This window comes from Schistosoma haematobium, chromosome 3, assembly GCF_000699445.3.
Source record: "Schistosoma haematobium chromosome 3, whole genome shotgun sequence".
In the NCBI taxonomy this organism is placed as follows: Eukaryota; Metazoa; Platyhelminthes; class Trematoda; order Strigeidida; family Schistosomatidae; genus Schistosoma; species Schistosoma haematobium.
In genome coordinates this window covers 37,669,703-37,696,061 of record NC_067198.1, presented here as the reverse complement: position 1 = coordinate 37,696,061, position 26,359 = coordinate 37,669,703, and the positions used below count along the sequence as shown (strand labels likewise).

General features: G+C 37.4%; 1 protein-coding gene across 1 annotated transcript in view; it reads right to left on the bottom strand.

Moving 5' to 3' along the window:
* The window catches only part of FBXW7 (F-box/WD repeat-containing protein 7), a 29,534-nt gene extending 5,201 nt beyond the window's left edge, over window positions 1-24,333 (bottom strand). The window contains exons 1-9 of the mRNA XM_051213805.1: window positions 24,187-24,333; window positions 24,004-24,130; window positions 17,659-17,736; window positions 17,591-17,606; window positions 17,240-17,548; window positions 14,417-14,531; window positions 14,114-14,361; window positions 12,966-13,061; window positions 3,674-4,442 (exon numbers count right to left, since the gene is read on the bottom strand). Coding sequence (XP_051069814.1) covers window positions 3,674-4,442; window positions 12,966-13,061; window positions 14,114-14,361; window positions 14,417-14,531; window positions 17,240-17,548; window positions 17,591-17,606; window positions 17,659-17,726 — 1,621 coding nt within the window. The 5' untranslated portion in view covers window positions 17,727-17,736; window positions 24,004-24,130; window positions 24,187-24,333. The remainder of the gene's footprint in view (window positions 1-3,673; window positions 4,443-12,965; window positions 13,062-14,113; window positions 14,362-14,416; window positions 14,532-17,239; window positions 17,549-17,590; window positions 17,607-17,658; window positions 17,737-24,003; window positions 24,131-24,186) is intronic.
* Window positions 24,334-26,359: the final 2,026 nt, after the last annotated feature.

The window sequence follows — 26,359 nt, the reverse complement described above, 5'->3', positions numbered from 1 at the left end:
GATGGATTACGTAATAACCAATGTGTGGGTGGAAATGATAATGATTGGTTGTCTGCTTAGTCAGACATGTAGATAGTCTGACAGGTGTCAGATGAATTATATATTCCCCTATCTTTATAATTATTATTATCGAATGTTCATTGTTGTTGGGTTGTGTCGGGCTTTTAGTGTGGAAACATATTTACGTTGTGGTTAGGCTAATCACGTGTTCTTGATCTGAGTTGTGTTAAAGTCCCGTAGAATAGACACTGAGAGGGGATCTAGTGTAGATATTTGTCCAAGGTAAATTAACGTTCCATACGTGTAGACGCGGAAAACCAGCCGTTATAACAATAACCATAAAAGCTTCGAAGAGTTTGCATGAGTTTCATCAGTAATATGCAACGTGGAATCTGATATATATGTGCATCTGTTCAAGTTACCATACCAGATTAGCATGGCGAGATAAAATTATCAAGAAAAATGTCAGAGTGCTAGGAGTAATAACAGTATCAGGAGTAATTTAAAAGCGACAAAAAGGATTACGGAACTCAGCTTCCAAAGGAAGTCAGAAAGTTGGTGCACCTTCACCATTGCAAACGATTTTGAGACATCACACAAAGTCTCTGAGCAATGATTACAGTAATTAATTTGACTCATTCCAATTTCCAACGACATCACAGGTCGATGCAACGCCTTGATTTGGCCGCACCTTTCAGCTTACCTCCCACATCAGATAACATCACCCGTCGAGGTAGGGGGCGACTGTGCATACATAGCACATAGGTGTTTTAAATTAGGTGAGTAAAACTCTGTTGTAACTTTAGATTCAAAATTATTCGGAACATACTCGGAAATAATCTCCCCTCTGTCGTCCCAAGGTGAGAACCATGGCAAATACATGTAAATTGCTATATATCAAAGTACATACATCGGAAAAACAGAGAAAAGAGTACATCTTATTCCCGATAACGTTCCAACGAATTAGAGACTAGTATAAATAGCTCTAAACAGTGCAACGACTCCTAATATCACCGATAGCCGGGATATGATCAACTTTTACCAATTTTTCCAAATTATCAAAAGACGAAAAAAGCTCAACATCTTTAAGCTTTGCTATAACACTAAACCGTAAAGAAATAAATATTAACTTAACACTACATCAGTAAATTCGTAACATTAATTAACATTGTTTTTAATGATAATAATAAATTATTACTCAGCGTATTTTGTTACCTAATCTTCGGGACTCGAATCAAAGACCTTCGAGCTCACGCAAAAGCTCGAGATCACTGAGCCGGCATTCAACAGTGTTAATGTCTAACTTTAGCCAATTCACGATATCGTGCCACTATCTTTATATCTTTTTTAATAACTAGCTTCGAGAGGTTATACTCGGAGTTCTAGTGAGAAGCCGTGACCAGTGGAGTAACGGGTGCGAGGTAGTCAACCGCAAAAACAATGGAAGATGGTTGCGCAATATTGTGGGTTGGTTGAAGTTACACACTGACACCTTTGGACGAGAGCCCAGTGATCCAGAGGTTAAGCATTTGTGCGAGCTCGAAGGTCCTGGGTTCGAGTTTCACGTGTGGGATCGTGGATGAGCACTGTTGAGGAGATTCATACTAGGAAAAAAAGACTGTCTAGTGTTTCCGGTTTTTAATGGTGGACGTCAATAAAATATAAGTTGTTTTAAATCACGAACTGGTTTTAGGCAGACCGCCATTGAAAATCTGTAAGCACTAGATATATCAAAATAACCAAACAATATGTAAAAAGTCAGTCAGCCAGCTACAACGTAGGACCAGGCACATATATGCATCGGTTCAAGTTGCCATACCTCATTAGCACAACAAGATGGACACCGGATTCATAAAAGTAGTTAATTCAACGGTGGTAATATATAAAAGAAAGATTGCAATAAGGATATAGTACAGGAAAATAGAATTAGTTCGTAGAAAGAAAGATATGAAGCGATTTTAATTTCCTAGTTTAAGGGAAGACAAAGAGTGTATACACCTACGCCACTGCGATCGATTCTGAGCCATGTCACCAAGAGTCTCCAACCATTGGTTACGATAGTCACGCGGACCACAACCAAGTAGTCTGTACCTACCAACAAGGTGAAGAACAAGTGCCGATGGACTGGAAAGAAGGACACCTTATCAAGATAACAAAGAGAGGAGATCTGAGCAAATGTGAAAACTACAGAGGCATTACACTACTTCCAGTAACCGGGAAAGTCTTTAACAGAGTGTTGCTGAACCGGATGAAAGACACAGTAGACGCCCAACTTCGAGATCAACAGGCTGGGTTCCATAAGGATCGATCGTGCACAGACCGAATCGCAACACTACGGATCATCGTCGAACAATCAGTTGAGTGGAACTCGCCACTATACATCAACTTCATTGATTATGAAAAGGCATTTGACAGTGTAGATAGAACATTATGGAAACTTCTTTGACACTATGGAATATCTGAGATCGTCAATATCATCCGGAATTCATACAACAGACTACAGTGCAAAGTAGTGCATGGAGGACAGCTGAAAGATGCATTCCAAGTAAGGACCAGAGTCAGACAAGGCCGTCTACTCTCTAACTTCCTGTTTCTTCTGGTGGTCGACTGGATTATGAAGACATCGATATCCGAAGGAAAACACGACATACAATGGACAGCTCAGAACCAATTAGATGATTTGGACTTCGCAGATGACCTATCCCTCCTGTCGCATACACACGAACAAATGCAGACAAAGACAACCAGTTTAGCAGCAGTCTCTGCATCAGTAGGCCTCAGCATACATGAGGAAAAAAGCAAGATTCCCAAATACAACACGGAGAACAGCAATCCAATCACTCTTGATGGCGAAACTCTAGATGTGGAATCCTTCACATACCTGGGAAGCACCATCGATGAACAAGGAGGTTCAGATGCAGACGTAAAGGCGAGGATTGGCAAAGCAAGGGTCGCATTCCTACAATTGAAGAACATATGGAACTCAAAACAACTTTCAACCAATATCAAAGTCACAATCTTCAATACCAACGTCAAGGCAGTCAGTTCTATTGTACGGAGCTGAAACTTGGAGAACAACAACCACCATCAAGAAGGTACAAGTATTTATAAATAGTTGTCTACGTAAAATACTCAACATCCATTGGCCGGATACCATCAGCAACAGACTTCTGTAGCAAATAACAAACCAGCTGTAGAGGAAATTAGGAAAATACGTTGTAAGTGGATAGGACATACATTACGCAAATCATCAAAGTGAATCACGAGGAAAACCCTAACATGGAATCCTGAAGGGAAGTGGAAAAGAGGAAGGCCAAAGAACACATTACGTTGGGAAATAAAAGCAGATATGAAAAGGATGAATAACAACTGGAAGAAGCTGGAAAAGATTGCCCAGGACAGGGTTGGATGGAGAATGCTGGTGAGCGACCTATGCACCTTTCACGAGGAGTAACAGGCGTAAGTAAGTTTATTCTCTTTCGTTTAAACAGGTGCACAGTAGGGATTGAACAGAATGTTTTAATGCAGCAACCAATACACCATGGTGTTCTCCTATATCGATCATACAATGTTGTATCACTGGTCAATGTTACATAGAATTAAAATGTGACATAATACTAACATTGAAGTCAATTAATAAATCCTTTTTTTAGAAAACAATCAAACAAATTACCTCGGAATTCTTGTATACATTCACCAGTTAATACATTCCATAGACGTAAAGTTGTATCACGACTACCTGTAACAACTAAGTGACCAGTTTGAAAAGTTTGCTGTTGTTTCTCCATTTTAAACGTCGAAATAGACTCATTGTTTGATAGAATTGGATGAAACAATTTACTACTACCGTCACTGCTACTACTGTTGGCCTGATGAATATTGGAAGTTGTTTTTTGCGTGCTTTCATGACTAGAATGGGTTTGTTGTTTATGAAATATATTGTGAGTTAATTCTTTATCTGAATCATCATCTCCTACACCATCATCGTCATTATCATTATTAATAGTAGAATTAGAAGTATTATCATCAATACTATTACTATTATCATTAGTATATACAACTGTGGAACGATGATAACTGTTCGAATTGGTAACAACAAATTTTGGACTAGAATGTAACTTTTGACTAGCTAAACATCGAACAGTTGATTGATGTCCAAACAACGTGGCTACACAAGGCCAATGTTGACCATCTAATTGCCATACACGAGCTGTTCGATCACAACTACCAGATATAAGTAAAGGATGCTGAGATAATTGTTTTTGCTCTGACAGAAATAACAATTGACGTGGTATAACAGTCATTGACCAAACACCACCAAGGTGACCGAATAAATTGATTAAACACTGTCCAGTATTAATATCCCATATACAGATACTTGAATCATCTGACCCAGTGATTACCCATTCTTCATATACTTCTAAACAAGTGATGACATGATTCTACAATGAAAATATATTACAACTAATAAATATTAACGATTGAAACTACTACTCATCTAAGAAAGGCAGAAGTATACATTCACAAAACATTGAACAAAGGGAAGAATATACTAACAAATTTTCAGCACAAAATACTTAAATAAAAACAAAAATTTGAGCCGTATTAACAGTTTTCAAATATCAAAATCTTTTCTACCTTCATGAGATTCAATAATAAACATTTACTAACATGAAATATATTTATCATGCCATTTCTTTTTCATAACTGACTTGTAACATAATACGTAATAATTACAACTACAATTTTCAACTGTTCTATATACTTCATTATGATGACTAAAGTTACGTATGCTCTAAAGAAATTTCGATTCATAAGTACATTAGTATACAAAACTTCATTAGTAAAGATAGACCCACATAAGATCCAGATGGGGATAACATTAATATTAGGATTTGAACAATGTATCGTTTCATTGACTGATCAGTATCAGTTTGAGATGATTTTCACTACCGACTTGAAGCAGTTGACCTATATCTGCCGTTATTAAATATAAATTTTTCGATGATACATACTTTTGGAATTGTAGTAAACTTTCACTGTTTGACATGATTACCATATTCTCATTTACAAGTGAGAAAGTTGTTGCACGTTAATATTACTAAAATTGTATCATTTTAACAAGAATGTTATAAATGACAATGTTGAAAGATCATTTTTCTGCAAATATTCATATATGAGATATGATTTCAAATATACTTACAATTGACTGACTTTCCAATATGACAATGAACAAGTTAGTAGCATGAAACGGCTGTTCAGCGCTTCCAGGATTTAAATGGTGGTTTTGTTTAGCTCATAGTACTACTACTACGTGATTTAAACCATGAAAGTTCTACAATCTGCCCAAATTTCTCGATACTGTAGATAATTATCATTCGATAAAATACAAACATTTCACTAGTATGAACGAGTGAAAATCTTTTTATTTTCAAAAATAATGTATAATTTACATCTCATTTAACCATTTTATTCAATCTATTAAGAATTACATAATGTGTGGACAACAATCTGGTAAATTGTATTTTTAATTAGTGGTACCCATTGTTTGAGACTAACCTTATTAATAAAATGAGTAATACAGAGATATGAACGAAGAATATCCTTGAAGAGGAAGAATGTATTTGTAAAACGACATATACACTTCAAAATTGTGTTATTCGCACATTAGAAAGATCAAAATGATTTGGAGTAAAGTGTCCAGTCACAATAAGTAGAATAGTATTATAGCAAAAATGAAAATGTAAAAAAATTGTGTGAATAAGATGAATAGTAGGAGAATTTTATCTTGTCAATTGAGATAATATTATTAATGATATCACTGGTTGAAATCATGAGTCAATTGAAGCTGGACCACCATGGAAAACCTGGAAGCACTGGACGGCCGTTTCGTCCCAGTATGGGACTCCTCAGCAGTGCGCATCCAAGGAACCATATTTTTTCAACTAAATCTAGAAACGGTAAGTTGCTTTCAGGAGATCCCAAATCCTTAATGTGGGAAAAAATATATTCATGATTTTTTCATAAGGTCCAATGTGGAAATGTTCATTTACTTTTTCATAATAATAATTTTTCTGTCTTTGCGTAGCTGTTTTAGATAGATTAGGCGCGTTCGGTTTTTAATTCGACAATGCAACTGAGATTTTAAACCTCACTGAATTCGCTTGGTCATCCGGAACACTGTTTAAGGCAGGCTCGATAAACGGAATAATTTCAGAAGCTAAAAAGTTTTGATTTAAATGTCTATCAGATAGATTCACCACTACTTTGTTTATACCTAGTTCCTTGGATTTGTTTCTAATCGCGTCATTATTGGATTTCGACGAATGTTGAAACATTAGTTCAAATTTTCTTACTTGACGGTTTTTTGTAATTTGATCATAAAAGTTTTCTTTGTTTGAAAAATTCATTAATATTTGTTTTTAATTCTGTTGGTATAATTAATGATAAAACACTACCGATATTTTGCTATACGTGAGCGTAGATAGTCCAAGTTTATAATGGATTTATGTATATGTTCCCTAAGAAATACACTTGTAGCTGTAACTATTCGATCAAATTTAGACAAAAGTTCTTATATATTATTCTGCAATCGCATCAAATTATCGAAAATGTACGACTGGTATAACCACCGAATTTTCAATCTACGTTGTTTAAACCATCATGTTTATCCAAAAACGTTAGGAGTTAAGACTCCGGGCAATTCACCACGTTCACAAAAAGCAGCTGTTACAGCTACAAGAGTATTTCTTAGGGAACGTATGAAATTAAATGTAGTGACTGTAATGCAGCGTATGTAGGTGAAACATCAAGACAACTGAATATGAGGGTGAAGGAACATAAAATATGCTTGAAGCACATCCCTAAATCCTCAGATGTAATAAAACTCGAGAACAAATCAGCGATAGCATTACACTCGACAGAATCGGGTTATACAATTGATTTCAATGACACAAGGAACGCCTTAATTCTTACAAAGAGAGGCTAACAACCGAAGCCCTATACATATGGGTAAATCCAAACAGCATTAATACGAGATGGAATACAATTAGCTGTCCCATGGCAACTGATAGTTAATATGTAAACCTGAACTCCTTATTCCATTTTATCTACCTCGTATTATCTGAATAACAGCAATTACATTCAACGGTTCTAATCGGTTACCTTATCTGAATGTCTTAAACAATTAAGTGGAACATTAAAATAACACAAACATTCACTTGTTGTTTACTTGTATCTTACGATTGTTATTTAGGACTGCAATTGATCAGTCCCTTGTTGGCATATGTGCATCCTGTGTGGATGACCTCGATATTGCCTGAAGTCACAAGCTACACAAACGTTCAATTACAAATACATTCTTCCTCTTTGAATTCATTCCTTTATCTTGTTTATTTCTTTTCATTTTATGCATGCTGTGACATTTTTGATTCATATCATTTATAAAAATTATATGTTTTCTTAGTATTCACTGATCGAAGACAATATATAATGAATGAAATTTCTTCTTCTCACTTACGTATACACACAATCTGTTATCTTAACACTTTTCGCTTCATACCACATGTCTCTTACACACTAATATAAATACCTACTTTAAACATTGTTAAGGTTGATTGGATGACCTATTCAGTATACAATGAACCGGAGAACCGTGTACCTATTTATATTCGATAATTTTGATGTTTGACTATATTTCATTGAAAAAGATGGGATCAGATTACCAGGCGAAACGTTGGATTTACTTCAAGTTCATTCTGAGATTTTACAAATAGTTTAAAAATCCCCAATAGAATATTCAAAAAAGAAGAATATTTGAGCGAACAATTGTTTTCAATAACTTCATCATCAGGCTCTGCAGTTATAAATCCATAATTATAATATTTTACAAAGGCCAAAATAAGGCATATATTAATGAATTTGATAATGTTATGTGTTAAAAATAGTGAAAGTTTGCAATATTATAAACATCATACCCTCCTCTTTTTTATTGCCTCTATCTTAATCTTCACATCCATCATTCCCAATTCGTTTATCGTAATTACATTGATAACACCCCCCTTATTACATATTATATTCTGATAATAATCATCTGCTCACTAGTGACTGACTTCAAGAGATACTCCTGGAGTTCTAGTGAGAAGCCGTTACCCGTGGAGTTCAACCAGGTCGGTTGTGAGATATCAACTCCCTGAAGACAATGGTGTACGGTGGCGCAACTTCGTAGATTGGTTGAAGTTAGACATTAACACCGTTGAATGCCGGCTCAGTGGTCTATTGGTTAAGTGCTCGCACGCGAGACCAGTATGCCCTGGGTTCGAATCTCGCAAGGGGCGACGTCGTGGATGCGCACTGCTGAGGAGTCCCATACTGGGACGAAACGGCCGTCCAGTGCTTCCAGGTTTTCCATGGTAGTCCAGCTTCAATTGACTCATGATTTCAACCAGTGATATCATTAATAATATTATCTCAATTGACAAGATAAAATTCTCCTACTATTCATCTTATTCACACAATTTTTTTACATTTTCATTTTTGCTATAATACTATTCTACTTATTGTGACTGGACACTTTACTCCAAATCATTTTGATCTTTCTAATGTGCGAATAACACAATTTTGAAGTGTATATGTCGTTTTACAAATACATTCTTCCTCTTCAAGGATATTCTTCGTTCATATCTCTGTATTACTCATTTTATTAATAAGGTTAGTCTCAAACAATGGGTACCACTAATTAAAAATACAATTTACCAGATTGTTGTCCACACATTATGTAATTCTTAATAGATTGAATAAAATGGTTAAATGAGATGTAAATTATACATTATTTTTGAAAATAAAAAGATTTTCACTCGTTCATACTAGTGAAATGTTTGTATTTTATCGAATGATAATTATCTACAGTATCGAGAAATTTGGGCAGATTGTAGAACTTTCATGGTTTAAATCACGTAGTAGTAGTACTATGAGCTAAACAAAACCACCATTTAAATCCTGGAAGCGCTGAACAGCCGTTTCATGCTACTAACTTGTTCATTGTCATATTGGAAAGTCAGTCAATTGTAAGTATATTTGAAATCATATCTCATATATGAATATTTGCAGAAAAATGATCTTTCAACATTGTCATTTATAACATTCTTGTTAAAATGATACAATTTTAGTAATATTAACGTGCAACAACTTTCTCACTTGTAAATGAGAATATGGTAACCATGTCAAACAGTGAAAGTTTACTACAATTCCAAAAGTATGTATCATCGAAAAATTTATATTTAATAACGGCAGATATAGGTCAACTGCTTCAAGTCGGTAGTGAAAATCATCTCAAACTGATACTGGTCAGTCAATGAAACGATACATTGTTCAAATCCTAATATTAATGTTGTCCCCATCTGGATCTTAAGTGGGGTGAACCTGTATGCGGAAATTACGAATCACATAAGGAATTATGCATTATCTAAACATCATTATTGCAGTTATGCATACTTATTAACACGCTATTATACTACATACTCTATAAGCTGTAAACGACACGAATTTAAAATAAAGGTTATTGGGTAGTTATTTGTACCGAATAACTGGGTTGTAAAGAATAACCATGAGAATGTAGAACCGAAGTAATGAAGGGGCAATACAAATACACCGTCAGCAATCTCGTTGAAGCCTCATCCCTATATCCTAAGAAAGGAGGTACTATTTTCTATGTAGTTCACTAACATAACGCAACATGCTTTGGATGACTGGCAGGAATGAACACGTTAATGCCGGTAATGGGCACAAATGTAAAAGAATATTTCACACAGCCGAAATCACTCGTCGTTAAAACTCATCATTTCATAAAAAAATGATGATAAAATTGAGAGGACGAAAAGCGGTTGTCCGACGCTTTAACCGGGTTGGTGGACATGGAGAGTCCACCTAGGGGAGTTGGAAAACCCTGATTCCAAACCAATGGTGCACATGGGCTCCAGTATCCTGCGGGAACAAATGGCGTATGAACCAATCGTTGGTCACCGGCTACCATGGAACTGCATCTCTTTACGTTGCTCCACTGCCTTGTGGATCAGACCTTCAGGTCGAAGGCTTGGGGAGTGGCCGCCTAAGAAAACCACGTGCTTCGGTTTGGGCACCCGGGCAGTATCACAGCTCTCACACAAATCAAATGAGATTTGTGTGGCGCATATGTATTTGGTGCCTCCTTGTACCAATATCTCTGTGTTAAAATAAGCAAATAAATAATTCACCATTCATTGACAGATGTAGAATTCCTCAGACAACCAAAAGCTTTTGAGAACGTGACTTCTTGGCATTCCATAATATGAGACACTCGTAGAAATGCAAATCGTGTACAGAATAAAAATTCACCTTCACGAACCAATAACTTCTCAAGCGACATGGAGTTTGGTCTCATAGTCAATACTTCACTTCGTGGCACAGATAGTCTGTTAGTTATGGATGTCAGTTCTATACATTTAGTCGGTTGGCAGGCTTTTATGCAGTACCTAGGTGATCATTCAGTTATAATCACGAGTTTCTCCGTTTCATATGTAAGAAAGATCCCCGCATTAGTCGTTTGACAGCTGTTCAGAAGAATAAGATTCGTCCTTTATTGATGTCCCGAACTAAAGCACTCCAGTTTCCAGTAAGTGCCATGCTTTCGGACAGATACAACTTCACATTTCCAGTAATTCTATACTGCAGTGGAACACAACATTTCTAGGCACTTCTTTCCTTATTTCATGCAATCTAACATGAAACCAGCTGTTTATAGCAAGATTGTCGTCACTGATGAAAGAACAGGTATCCCTGTCAAAGCATTGTCTCGGAAGAAGGCTACGAACCTGCCATTTAGCTCGGAATTTTCTTTGACCAGGATTCCAAATGTTACTGGCATCGTCTTTATGAAGGCATTTAGTGCAATTATCTCGTACAGAATCGTACACTTCTTGTTGCACCTGTGGATACCATCAGTACCTATCACATCCGAAAATCGACCGTCTACATTTTTCTGATCCAGTGTTGAGGAAATTAGCATTTTAGACCATCGTTCACTTGGCGACTCCCAGTTGCAACCTCCAAGATTGATGATAAGTGCAGCTAACGTTTCAGAATCCCCAACTAATTAAAGATCATAACCCAAGTTAGGCTGACCCAGAAGTTACGGTCGTTAAAATAAACGTATTGGGCGACTATTATTTCCGTAATTTTCATACCTAAAAGTCAAACTGATTAACAATCTTAATTTAGCATTTTTATGCGTACGAATAGTCATTTCACGGTTTGGTTTAGATGATGCTTGGTAGGGTACAGGGGAATGGTGGAGGGAGCTTTTGATACAAATTTTATACCTTTAAATACTATTCTTGTCTGTGCTATGAGTCTCGGATGCATAATAGACTGAAGTAGCAGGTTTGTGATAAGCTTTTCGAATGACGACACTAATATTCTGTCCTCTCATTTATTCATTTCAATACAAGCGCTCATCCATATGCTTCAATGTTAAGGTTTGGCCTTCAAGACGATTGAACCAATTCAAATAACGCTATGTTGTAAAAAGGAGTTTATAATACCAAACAAAACAAATCACACCACCTGAGAATTAATTAGGCTCCGTCTGATTTGACTAGTGAGATGGCAGTAAAAAGGGTAGATAGACAATGGAGAAATCTTATTGGTTTGATACACATAGGGAGAAAGTGAGTCGAGGATTAACACACACCAATTACATTAATAATTTTTAAAAAAAACTAGGAATTTATAAACCTAGATCTCTAGAACCTATTTCATAGCCATAGGAAAAGTCGGTCACCTGACCCAATCAGAGATTCTTCGGATTGGCTCTAACGTAATATATATATATATATATATATATATATATTGCTAAAAACATCAACCGTGAAATATCTACTACTGGATCATATACTAATTCAGTTGCTCCAGAATTTACCAAAGGTTATAAGAATTCCGACTTATCTTAACAAGTTGGCTTATTATACTTTAATGTTCCATCAGGATTTTTGACAGACTTCCAACCTACGAGTATACTTATTGCATAAAATTCAGCTCCACTTTAGATCTTTTAGTCCTATAGTTTATTGGCTTCTGGATAGCAACATCCAACCAGTACATTGATCTCTTTACTCAACAATCCAGGTTAACATAAGTCAAATAGATGAGGGATAGTAAACCGATACTACCGCCTTTCATAGCCTGTTGGGTTGTTTTAGCTAACTAACAATTAACGTAGTAGAATAACACGAATTCATTATATTTTGCAGTTTCTCATCAGCTGTTTACAGCTCAAACAAAATAGTGCTATGCATTAAAAACTAGCTTATTTACTTTAGGCCATAGTATCGAGAGTGTTTTCATAAGCTATTTTATCACCCTTGCTTTAACCCAAGTCTTGGAAAGAAAGGCTCCTTTTTGGTCATCGCATTATCTGTTAAAGGTTTCATCCCAAGCAAGACTTTTAACATACGACCTACTTATATTATTGATTATTTTTCAATGATCCCCTTAAGCCAAGGACATAATCGCGATATTCATTTAAGTATACACATATACAGTTACTATTCCACCATTCAAAATACCAATAGTCATAAAAACAGTAATTTTATTTCAAATGGATTGGATTATCCTACTGCTAATATTTTAACTGAGATTTCATCAGAATTGGTTGGCATATTTGCATTCTGTGCGGATTACCTCAATATAGCTATTGTGCCAAAAATTAGTATAGAATAGATGGGATGTGCAGAAGTGAGCGGCTTTATGAACTCAGTATCTAAGTGTTCGAAGTAGACGGTACAGTACTAGGTCCCAGTCTCGGAGTGAATGTCAACTGCGAGATGCAGACACATCCGGTTGACGAGTCCCAAATAGGACAAAACCTGAGTCCTGGATTCGATTGCTAGCGACATTTAATCTATTCTAAGGTAAAATTGTAGTACACCTACATGATGAGCTGGTACAATGATAGGATGCCATGGTCCACCATTTCTCCAATTGCACTGAGTATGTAAATCTTGACGATATAAAGACTTCCAATTGACCTGTATGGAAGAAAGTAATAATATATAGAATTCTACGATATGAAATAAAAAGTAGATAAAAGTATAACCATTAATATTACATGTCAATGAGTGACATATACGCTACGAAAAACAAAACTGTCCCATTTATGATAATATCTATGTTCGCAAAATACCAACAAAAGTTTATGGGTTAGCAAGTGGAATGATACACCATAAAGCTGAAAAATCATATTAAGAGCAGTTGTAGTTTGAATACGTCGTGATCAGTGAACATTATTTATTTATTACTATTGATGGCCCTATTCAATATTATATATTTAGTACAATATAAAATTCTCAAGTGTTAACCCGCATCAACTAAAACGTGAAATCTACTGACAGGTGTCATTTACCTAGCTTCATTGTTTGATATTACAACTAACCGATTCGGTTCGCAATTGACCTCCTGCGGGGTTGAAATATCTACAATTGATCACTGAGTAGTGACCAATAATATGTTTGTCTAGTCTTTTAGTGAGGATCGAATTCTATCGAATGCAATGTGATCGATTAGCCTACTTTCAACAACCTAACAGATCAACATGGTGTTAGCAATGTTGAATCACTTAGACTAGTGACATTACATCTTAATCTATGGAATTCGATCACCATTAAAAGATCAGACAAACATGGGACTAGCCATTAATCTGTGATCAATCAATCGTAAATATACCCTTCAACAATTAGATAATCAATGAATTGATAATGATGAATTTTACAGTGAACTAATAACCAATCAATTATGACTAGATTTCAATAGAAGGAAATAAAAACTTCGGTTATTAAATTATACTAGGAACAATGGCTTAGCAGCCAAAGCATTCGGATTTCAAGTTATGAGATTCAGTCCCACTTCACTTAGTTCATTTCAAGTAACAGAGAGTAATTAGCACCACTAGACCACACACACACACACACTTCATAGCTCAAAACCAAGTGTACATGGCAAATGACTTCCATTAGAACCAGAATATAAGCATCTAAAAAGTAAAATGCTTGTTTAAAAAAGATTTAATATTAAAATTACTTACCTCATTCAAATTAAAAAAATTTGAAGGATTACCAGAATAAGATAATGCAAAAGTTGATTCATTATCAGTGTCAAAAGATTGAATATGATCACTTTTCATGGACACATCACAATCATGTACCTTAAAATTGTCACCATCATCAGTGATATTACTATTATTGATGATAGAGCTTTCAAAAAGGGATTTTGTCTCATTACAATGTGAATTTGTAGGTTTATTTACACATAAAAGACAATCCAGATGGGTACCTAGATTGATTTTTTGTGTTTACAATAAAAAAACAAAAACAAATAAACACATTACCTGAATATAAGTTCATTGTGGATTTGTTGAATAATGTGTTAAACAATCCAGCACCTACACACAAACGATACCAAAGCAAATTATCATCACAAACAAGTTGCCAAGTTTTGGAAACCTACAAAAAGAAAAAAGAATAGAGAGAAATATGGAGACATGTGGGGTAGAACCTGGAACATAAGTGCATCGATTGAAGTTGCTAAAAGTGAGATGGAAAAGTTCCATTACTAATGATGGGTTTGTGGAAATTGTTTAACTTTGTACCTTGTATCACAGACTAACTGTGGATAGACAACCATAGCTATTTCGCTTCAGCTTAGGAACCTACGGCAGCGTTGTGAATTGACCAAGGTTAGAAATGTCAATCATTTGATAGAAACAGAATGTTCTGAAGGACAAGAGCCGTAAAGACTGAAGGTCCTAGGTTTGATCCCTGGTAAGGAAACCTTGATTAGGGAAGAACAACTATCCAGTGCTTAACGGTATTCAATGGTGATATATAGTGAAAGCAAAATTGATGGAAAAAGTATAGTGGATTGGTAACATTAAGTAAATATTTCGAATAAAGGAAATAAGTATTAAAACGGCAAGCGTTAGTGAAACTATCTCGGACAAGAATGGAACTGTCAGTCAATTTGAGTCCAAATTAAATAAACGGGAAGAACACTATGGAACAGTACAGCCACTCTATAGCAACTCTCCAGTTACGAGCAATCTCTAAACAACCTGAATGAGAAACTGAAAAAAGTCCTTCAATTCCTAATGAGGTTATAAATGTTATAAATAATGTGACGCGAAGGAGGGAAGACAGTTCAGACGGATTAGTCCTGGAAATATTGGAGGATAGTGGTCCAGTTTCAGCAGTTAAGTTGACTGTAACATTGGTTAGAACCTGAGAAGTAGGCGAAGTCTCATTTAACTGATCTCGATCGTACCAGTTTACGAGAAAAAGACAAAATTGAGAAAGGAATCAGTATGACTAATATAGTGTTCAAAATATTGGCCCTTACAAACATTCAATGCCTAGGGCTCATGAAGAGTAAATCCAAGAAAGTCAGGTTGGTTTCAGATAAGGAGTAAGATGAATCGACTAAATTATCACTTTACAACATATTTTATAACACAGGCATACTGTCCAATGTCCGATTATAGATGTATTTGACCTTAAAGTAGCATTCAACTATGTCGATCGAGAGATTTTGTGGTGGTCTGTCAATGAAAAGGGTACCAAAGAATTGCATCAAGCTTTTAAAGGACGATTACTTTGACGTTATTATTTGAGTTAGAGCTTATGGATAACTATCATCAAAATCGTCAACTTCAAGTGGTGTTCGCCAGGACTTTTCACTTTCTTTTTTAAATGACTTTGTCATAGACACTTCTAGATATGACACACCTGTCATCTAAATTTCCAGGGGTTGATCTCTTAACTGTAAATTCACTTGTCGATTAAAAATACGCAGGTGATACATTTTTGTTAGATAAAGACGAAATGTTGGTTGGGGTCCGCGCAGTTATCGTAACCAGTGGTTGGAGACTCTGAGTGATATAGCTCAGAACTGATCACAGTGGCTTAGGTATATACACACTTTGTTTTCCCTTAAACTGTGAGATTAAAAATACTTCATTACCTTTCTTTCTACGAACTGATTCTTTCGTCTTATAAACAATCATTTTTAACACATTACTACCACTGAAGTAACTACTTCTATGAATTTGGCGATCATCTTGTTGTGCTAATGAGATGTGGCAACGTGGACAGATGCATACATGTGCCTGGTCCTACATTGTAGATGACTGACTGCCCAGGAAAGGACCTGAGTATTTTGATGGGAGACCTAAACGCTAAAGTCGGAATGGACAACACGGTATAAAAATGTCATGAGATGACATAGGATAGAAAAAATAAACAGGAATGGTGAGAGATTTGCTCATTTATATCCCTTCGAAAAATGGTTATAAGTGACACTATCCCCACGCAAACACATACATGAAGCTACATGGGTCTCTCCGGACAAAACTACAGAGAACCAGAGAATTCAATAGAACTTTAAGCAACGGTTACAAACCTCACAAGATCTAATTAAAGAAGAGTGAACTACTATAGGGAACAACTGGTAAAGGATTAAGAAAGCACTCACTTCAACATGATAGGATGTTTTTGGCTCTAAGAAGCGCTATCATAAAAATGCATCTCTATCAATACTCTGGGCAAGATTCGAGAAAGGACAAACAATAAGACAGAAATTAACAACAATTGAACAACAGCAGAGACTGAATACACAGAAACAAACGAACGATAGAAAAGGAGCATTAGAGCCTATAAATAGAAATAAGTGGAAGCCCTGGCAAAGGACAAACGAAAAAGCAGCGAGAAGGAAATAATGAAGTAACTTTATGGTGCAACGAGGAAACTAGCAGAGAAATATTGTAAACCAGAAAGACCAGTCAAGGACGAAGAAGGCAAGCCAATCACTGAGATCCAAGAACAGCGAAACAGATGGCACAAATATATACTGATCCAAGTTGGTCCATCTCACGTTAGTGAAGTAAGAGAAAGTAACAACATGAGAAGCAGAGGAGAACAAACAATATCAACATTTTTTCAAATAATGGATGCACCCGTGCCACAGAAAACGATTGCGAGCCGTGTCATCCAAAGTCTCTAACCATTAGTTAAGATGATTACGAGGACTCAACCCAGGTATTATAAACCTATTAACATGGCTCAGTTATCAATGACCTCATAGATTGGTACCCATATGTACAACATGACACAAAATCCTTCCACATCAAAAAATATATATCATGGAATCACCAACTCACTTGGGCGCAATGAAATATGTCTCGAGGCGATAAATATTGTAAGATATGTAAAGAAATTTCAACAGGTAAATATGCAATAAAATCTCGTTTCAACAATGGTTTTATAGTTTTTTTTATATGCAACAATTCGCCATGTGAACATTGATCAATTAAAGCGGATAACTGAGCAAGTCGATCATGACTACATGAAGGATTGTTGGCATTTTCAAATTCATTTAAACGGTTTGTTGAACTGTAACTAACATCGCATAATGATGGAGTATGGATTATATTATTTCTTGATTTATCCAACAGGCGGGGATATTTCAACTAAAATAATATTGTATTTTGTGGTGGTTTAAATGATCTTACATCTTTTTCGAATGTTCTAAAATAAAGCAATATAGATTAAAATTATACTTATATAAAAAATAGCATACTCTGAGCAGACTGACTGTACACATCTTTTCACCTTTGTACATGTTGGAAAAGCTTCAAGATAAGACATTTAAGAATACCTAAAATACAAAATAGTTTAAAAGAACTTGATCAGATGAGGCCAAAATGACAGTATATCAAACAATATACTGATCCAATATAGTAAGATGTAGGTGCTGATAAATTTCTCTCTAAGTTACTTTCTACAAGTTAATATTAAATTACAGCACATAACTTACTTGCTACACATAACACGAAAACATATTGTCACAATAAATGGCTTTACTCAATATTATATGTTTGGTACAACATAGAATTTTCAGCACAATAAATAAAAAAAAGATAATTTAGGGAGAAAGTTCTTTTCGACATTATCATTTACAAACGTTTTACAATTATATTTAAAGTCTTGAGAAAGTCTCACAATCGAAGTCTGTTGTCTATCCGAGACCCGTATTCAAAACTTTAGTGAAGCACTACAAATTCGCTATCCACCTATCACTTCACAAAGCTTGTTCAAAGTGTATTTATCTGGAGACCCTCTGGCGTCTTCGTCTGATTTAGCTGGTGTCGGGGTCACACTAAGTGATAGAGATGAGGCAGCATTGTTCAATTGTGTCCCCATTAAGTCAGCTATGTGCTGTTAAATTACAAGGTTCCATCAAAGTAAGGCCCCCCTGGTACGGCCGAGAGTGGGGAGAGTCCGCTCTCCCTCTCGAGAAGCTCTCACATGCCCACGCGTATACAGCCTCTGCCAGGGAATTCTTACTCACTGCCTTCTCGTGGCATTACTGTTGTTCACGAAAATGAGAGGACGAAAAGCGAATATCCGGAGCTTTAACCGGATTCCAAACCAATGGTGCACATGGGCTCCAGTATCCTGCGGGAACAAATGGCGTATGAACCAATCGTTGGTCACCGGCTACCATGGAACTGCATCTCTTTACGTTGCTCCACTGCCTTGTGGATCAAACCTTCGGGTCGAAGGCTTGGGGAGTGGCCGCCTAAGAAAACCACGTGCTTCGGTTTGGGCACCCGGGCAGTATCACAGCCCTTACACATATCAAGTGAAATTTGTGTGGCGCATATGTATTTGGTGCCTCCTTGTACCAATATCTATGTGTTAAAATAAATAAAAATCAAAGTAGGAAGAAATCCGTACGAGAAACGATGTCTTTTCATTATCTTCGCCTACGCTCCAACAGATTGCATCCTGGATGCGATCAAGGATAAATTTTATCACCAGTTAGCAGTTCTTCCACAGAAACTGCGTTCGACAGATATTGTAGTACTAGTCTGGGACTTGAACACTCAGATCAGGCGTCTGGGCACAGAAGAGGGTCATTTAGGTAGTCAACGGGAACTTATTGGTCGCAGGTCATATAACGCTGGCCGTCTACTGCAAGTGTGTGCAGACCATAACCTGTTTCTGGCTAGCACCAACTACCGACACAGTCATCGCCAATGTGCCACCTGGCGCCCTCCCTCTGCATCTCAAGCCTGGACTCAGATTGATCACATCGTAATCAGCTACCGCTAGCGTGGTTGTGAACAAGACTGCCGCTCACTTTGAAGTACCTATTTGAACTATAATTATGCCCATGTTTGCTCTAATCTTACCTTACTTTTCAGTGACCAACAAATTCATCGTCCTAAAAGCACCGATGACAGTAAATTGGTTGCAACTAAATATCAAACCGAGCTAGGTTCAAGGTTAGTTATCATCCCATCGAAAAGTACAGATGAGCATTGGTTGCAATTGCACGACGTCATGAAAATGATGAGTAAAGTCGCTTGCGGCTTCGCGAAACGTCCCGTTTATAAACATTGGGTTTCTTCTGGCTCCTTACAAATCGTTGAAGCCCTTCGGTCTACTCCAGGTGACTGTGAGTTTGACCACAAACGACGACTGTTTCGAAATAAAACCGGACAAATCTTGGACCGAGAGGCCTGGCGGTCGGGGCGTACCAATGAGTTGGAAGCAGCAACTGCATCTGGTAACCACCAGAAGCTCTTTGAACTCATCCGAGTCACTGGCAGTAAGAAGTCTGGTGTGAGTGGAACAATCTGTGAAGATGACGGAACACCAATCACTAACATCAATCAACGTCTTGAGCAATGGGCAGTTTTTTGAGAAACAGTTCAACTGGTCTGTTGTCTAGGCGACATCAATCAGACTGCCCTGCCTTCCATGGCCTGTGAAGACTGATTCACCAAATGAGGCGGAAGTCCTCAAGGAACTCCAAATATTGAAGCGCTAAAAATCACCGGGTCCAGATAACTTACCTCCAGTCAGTCAGCTACAACGTAGGACCAGGCACATATATGCATCGGTCCAGGTTGCCATACCTCATTAGCACAGCAAGATGAACACCGGATTCATAGGAGTGGTTAGGTCAAAGGTGCTAATATATAAAAGAAAGATGGCATATAAGGATACAGTACAGGAAGAAAGAATTAGTTAGTAGAAAGAAAGATATGAAGCAATTTTAATCTCTTAGTTTAAGGGAAGACAGGGAGTGTATGCACCGACGCCATTGTGATCGATTCTAAGCCATGTCACCAAGAGTCTCCAACCATCGGTTACGAAAGTCACGCGGACCCCAACCAAGTAGTGTGCATCTACCAACATGGCTCAGACTAGAAGTTAGTGACTTCAAGCACTGATGCCACGTTTTGGTTTGGCCGCCCCTAATTCTCTTCCAACCATCTCTAACACCCGTTAGCATTGCACGACCCTTTTTGAAGATGATGGCGACCTTCTGGTTAAGGAAATGACTGCGTTGTTTGCAGAGGTCTAGCAATCCGAGTGTTCCAACATCAGGGAATGAGTCGATATTTGTTCCTATCTCTAAAAACGGTTCATATCGTTTCTGCAACAATTATCGGGGAATAAGTCTACTTCCGATTGCGTCCAAACTATTGGCTTCTGTTATACTTCGTAGATTGTTCAAAACCCACAAGAAGCAAGTTGGTTTTCGTTCTAATTGAAAATGTATTAAACATACCTTCACCCTCCGCCAAATGTTAGAACACCGTCATACTTGCCACAGGCCAACAACCATAGTGTTTCTTGACATCAGGGCTGCCTTCGATTCGTTGGATAGGACTGTTCTCTGGGATGGTCTATTGAAGAAGGGTGTGCCTGAGGAGTTTATTAACATCCTAAAAGCCCTATATACAAACACCTCAGGCAGAGTGAGGGCATACAACCAACTCTCCCCATTGCTCCATTCAAGTAAGGTTAGTCAGTGTTGCCCAATCCCACCATTCCTCTCCGACTTTGCCATCAATGAAGTCTTAGAAACAGCTTTGATGGATGTACATTATGGTGATGTGGATCGGTTGCTTGGAGCAAAACTTATCGACCTTGAGCATGCTGATGATATTGTCTTACTGTACGATAATACCCAAGTCATGCAATCCGCACTTAATCAATTGGTGATCAGTGTCCGTAGGTATGGTATGTGCGTTGCACCTTCCAAGTGCAAAGTACTTTTACAAGACTGGCAGGACCCTGATCCTACACTCACACTAGTTAGTGAGCGAATAGAAATAGTCAAGGAATTCGTGTATCTGGGTAGCTGCATAAGTGCTGGTGGTGGCGTGAGTGATGAGATCAATTCAAGTATAATGAAAGCCAGAGCGGCTTATGCCAATCTAAGCCATATATAGCGCCTTCGTGGTCTTAGTCTATCCGTAAAAAGTCGGATCTACAACGCATCGGTGAGAGCAGTTTTGCTCTATGCTTGTAAAACCTGGTCTCTTTGAGTTGAGGATGTTAGACGACTCTGTGTTTGATCACCGTTGTCTCCGAAAGATTGCTGACATCTAGTGGCAATACCATGTTAGTAATGCAGAGGTTCAGCATCGTGTGTTCGGGCACAGAGACGACAATTCAGTTGGAGTCACCATCTTGATACATCGACTTCGGTCTCTTGGCCTACTATAAATGTGGTACCAGAGGATCCCACGTCGTGTATTATTTGCCTACACTGGGACTGTCTGCAGAAGGCGGGGAGGTGGTCAGTGTATGATACGGTACTAATAGTATAAAAGAAAACTACAAGACTGGCTTCTGTTGGCCATTCACTACTCTCTGGTTAGGATCTTTGAGCTGTTGTAACACAGTGGCTAGAGACGCTATTAGACATGGCTCACAATAGAAGCCAGTGGCGATCCTATTGTAACTTTCTTTTGCTTACTTCATAAAATGAACGTAACTTCTTTGACTGAAAGAATTCCTTCTGGTTGTACTTCTGCTAACTGAACTGCTTTTTCTCATTACTATTTCACTCTCATACACTAATTTCTGTTCGTTATTTTTCTTTTTCATCATATGCACTTAACATTCTCTATCTCATCACAACCTCATTGTTATTGTGTGGTGCATATGTATTTCGTACCCCTTTATACTAATGTTTGTGTCGAAACAAATAAACATATTTATAGTTATTTAACAGACCTAGTTTCTATTTAATAAACAAAAAGAAATTACATTATAAGACATTCAGAAACTCGGGTAATTTTGCATCAAATACTCATCAAAAGTAATCATAGGTAACGAATTGAGACTCATTAAGAAAATGATTATCCAAAACGGGTATCTATCGATATTTATTGACAAGAATATAAAACTTAAGCTGCATAGAGCACAGATAACCTCTGTAGAAAAGAAAACACTTTATATAAACATAGATTCCAAAGGTGATATGACTGGAGACATCCTGAAGAGAAGAATTTCCAAGTCTCCCAATGAAACGTTCTTCGCAGCAACCTTGCGTACATGGTTCTCCAACTGATAAATATTCAGCAATAATTTTAAGGACAAATTATGTCACTTGACCAATTGTATGTGGAACAAAGGGGCATCAAATGCATATGCGCCACACAAATCTCATTTGATTTGTGTGAGAGCTGTGATACTGCCCGGGTGCCCAAACCGAAGCACGTGGTTTTCTTAGGCGGCCACTCCCCGAGCCTTCGACCCGAAGGTCTGATCCACAAGGCAGTGGAGCAACGTAAAGAGATGCAGTTCCATGGTAGCCGGTGACCAATGATTGGTTCATACGCCATTTGTTCCCGCAGGATACTGGAGCCCATGTGCACCATTGGTTTGGAATCCGGTTAAAGCTCCGGATATTCGCTTTTCATCCTCTCAATTTCATAAACACCCCGCCGCGAGAAGGCAGTGAGTGGGACTTCCCTGACATGATCAAATACTAGTAACCTATAAATGACTACGTATAACGACCATGATTCATAGTAATAAAAATAGAGAGTACTGCACAGTGTACTCACCACCTCCTTGGCAAGCATCTTGTTCATATCACAGGTGACGCAATCTGATAAGAGCTATGAAAGCTTTCTGTATTAGTCTGGAGATTTCGTAGACACCAAATCGAGAAAACTAATGAAACTGCTAGCTTAAGTGAAGTGAACACGAGAGACTTCATTACTTATCATCAGTTTAGATAATTATGCAGACCAGCCTTGTGGCAACGTTACGCATTTCGAGGAAAACATCCAAAAAATGTTTGGGTTGTTGAGATCAGAAGATTATGTTTATCAGAGCCCTCATAATCGACAACTGAACTGAGCCATGTTAATACGTGTAAACTAACTGGTTGGGGTTCGCTTGATTATAGTAACCACATGTGCACAAGTGCATCCATTATTCATCTTCCCCAAATTCTGCGCTCAATACCTCACAACTTTTTTTGGCTTTATTTTACGAATTTTTTTGGATTGTATCTTTGAAGCCTTATCTTCAATCACCACTCATACTGTTAGTTGCTCTACTATTCTCGAGTTTGGCCTGACAAAAGGGTATGACAACTTGCGCCGAAGTACATACGGACCACGCCGTGTTGCGAAAGATCGAATGAGAGTCTCTTATATAGATATTTATGTTATCTGAGTCTATAAAAAAAGTCTCTTAGTAGGACGTAAATCTCTAAAGTGTAATCCTCCAAATAATGTACATAACGAAGTCAAAAATGGGCAAAATGGACAAGTGACGAATAAAATATATGATGTCTAGAGTTTCTGTCACTTCAGCTTCCCGTCCACACATAAGCATTGGTTGAAGTTATTACACCACTTGAGTAACACGTCATCGTAAAGTAAAGCAATATAGTCCACGTTTGTTGAGGTGTCTTTCTGAAGATAGTGTGTACGTATGTCTGCTACCTCCAAAACTCAAGACTTCACCGATGCTAAGATGCATGAAGAATGATGAACTCTATCTGAACCGTTCTAAAGAGGACAAAACAAACGGGACCCATCCATTATCAAATTTGAAATATCATAACCATGTGAATAGAGCTGAACACAGTATGACTTACTTCCCAGATTATGTCTACTGCCTAATTATCTTTATGAGGGAATCTCATATTATTGAGTATAGCGGTTCGCATCTGGCCTGAGGGACGTTGAGTACTGGGTAAGTGTGAGAAATTTAGTTAAGTAAAGCTAAGAGAAACATGGGGAAAGATGAGCCGAAGACTCAGAAAACTCGCAAAATTTACTTGCATTTGACAGTAAGAGCGATCGAGAATAAATAACAATGACAAGCAGAAAACCTAAACAATTTGACCCTAGAAACCATAAGCTAATGAAGCAAGGTTTCGAGTACGTTCCTTGTCCAAATTTACCGCGATATACGCAAGGTCGAAATCAAATGTGTTTGAGGTGACGCAGCACAAACCATAAGCATTCTTCGTAGTCACATCCTCATAGTAGGAAAGTGTTTTTCATAATTACAAAACACAAGAATCTGCAAATGATAACTCAGCAGTAACAAAAGACAATGGTCATTTATGGCATGGCACCACATTTTCCGAAAAAAATCAATCGAGATGGGTTAATTTCGAAGTTTGTTCGTGCAATTCTACAAAAAGCTTCGCTGGGCTTTATTTCTGTTTCATAAAAATACTGCATCTCAATATGAAGATAGTGTATCTCTATCCCTTGGTTTCATATAGTTAGTTTACTGTATAAGCAATATCAATCTAATTGCTACTAACCGTATATGTTTTTCCGTCTAGCTGACTCTTCAATAGTTCAGGTGTTGATTTAAGCACTGTCTGGCTTTATTATCACAAAACCATGAACGCTATGTGCTGCTTAAACTCATAAATCTCCTGGCCTAGCATGGGTCTTACCCACACTAGCGAAGGAATGTATGGACCTAACTAAAGTGTTTTTCTACAGGACTTGATCTGGATCCTAGTTCTGTAAAGAGAACATCTAGATCTGTACATGTAAAAGTTATTAAGATGAAAACTCCCGATGGTAGACCAATATCCCTTCTTTCCCTCATTGTAAGGTCATGGACAAGTCAAATATGTGTCCCTGCGAGATTATCCACTTAGATGCTAAACTCTGCACAAATTCCCCCAAGAATATCATGCATTCTCAAACGGAATAACTTGAAAATTGACGAACTCTGAATAATTGTGCAAAAATTTGTTTTAAAATAAACTTCTAAACATTACTACATACATTTTCGAAACACCAGATAAAAGTCGGATTGGTAAAAACAACTGTTTTCCCTGCAACTCAGATTTAAAACGAACCTCACAACAACGAGGATACTCATTTTAAATTCTACAGCCGAATCCCAAGTCCCAAACTTCTCTGTTCTTTCAGGAAAGTTGATGCACCGGGTCAGTTATATATCAGCCAAATGATGAGAGACTTTTGTGAATACTTAGTGTATTAGAGCTGAACAGTGAAGATGTGACCGCCTAAATGATCTAAGTTACACCAAGGGAAAACTAGCCATGCAAACGATTTATTGCGTTTTGATACACAAAGGCGATTTGCGACGACACAACATTACTGTTCGTCCTCAATGAACGGAATAATTGATATCCTTGTGGTTTTCTGAAATTATCAGCTAATTATTTCGAAATATACTATGTTGTGTCGAATAAATTTTACTCAAAATAATTAGCTTTTGTTGGTATGGACGGTGACGAGGTTGGCATGAGTTTCAAGTCACCTCCTGATGTTTCCTTGCATTTTAGATGTTATCGTGATTTCAGGTCAAATTCAATCGAAAATTGCTGAACGAAATAGTTAAATGTTCGCATTATTAGAGAGGCAAATTTTTGACGAATAACTACTACGATGTAGATTTTTGCGTGGAAATTTGCAGTTTTTGAAGCCCTGCCACAGATTAAGGTAGAACTCCGTCAATTCTGGCAACTCATTTATAATGGATTTACGAAAGGAAATACGACTACACTGCTGATCCATTACTGAGATTAGTGATGAAATTGATAGATAAGTCTAAGACGGTTATGGTTATGTTTTTACTGTCTTTAACCAACATAAGCCCACATTACTGTCAAAAACCCTCACGCTGTGTAGTAAATGATTGACAGTTGATTTTCAGCCTCGGTAAGATTCTCAGGACTCATTTTCAAAAACTTCAGATTCATAGAGTCCCGACAATTAGTAATTTACCCAGTGCATGTAGTCTTCAGTACTCAAAGTGTTAATCAGGACGCAATAAACATCTAGTACACAACTGGAAACCTGAGTAGGCAAATCAGTTCTAGGTTAAGCAAAAGTCTGAGGAACGACCGTGGGCAGTGGTGGACAACGAAAGCAAAAGAGATGGAAAAGGCTGCGGCGGCAGTGGCAGTGTCTGTCGTTGAAAAGTGTACCTCAGAAGTACGCAAACCTTGTGAA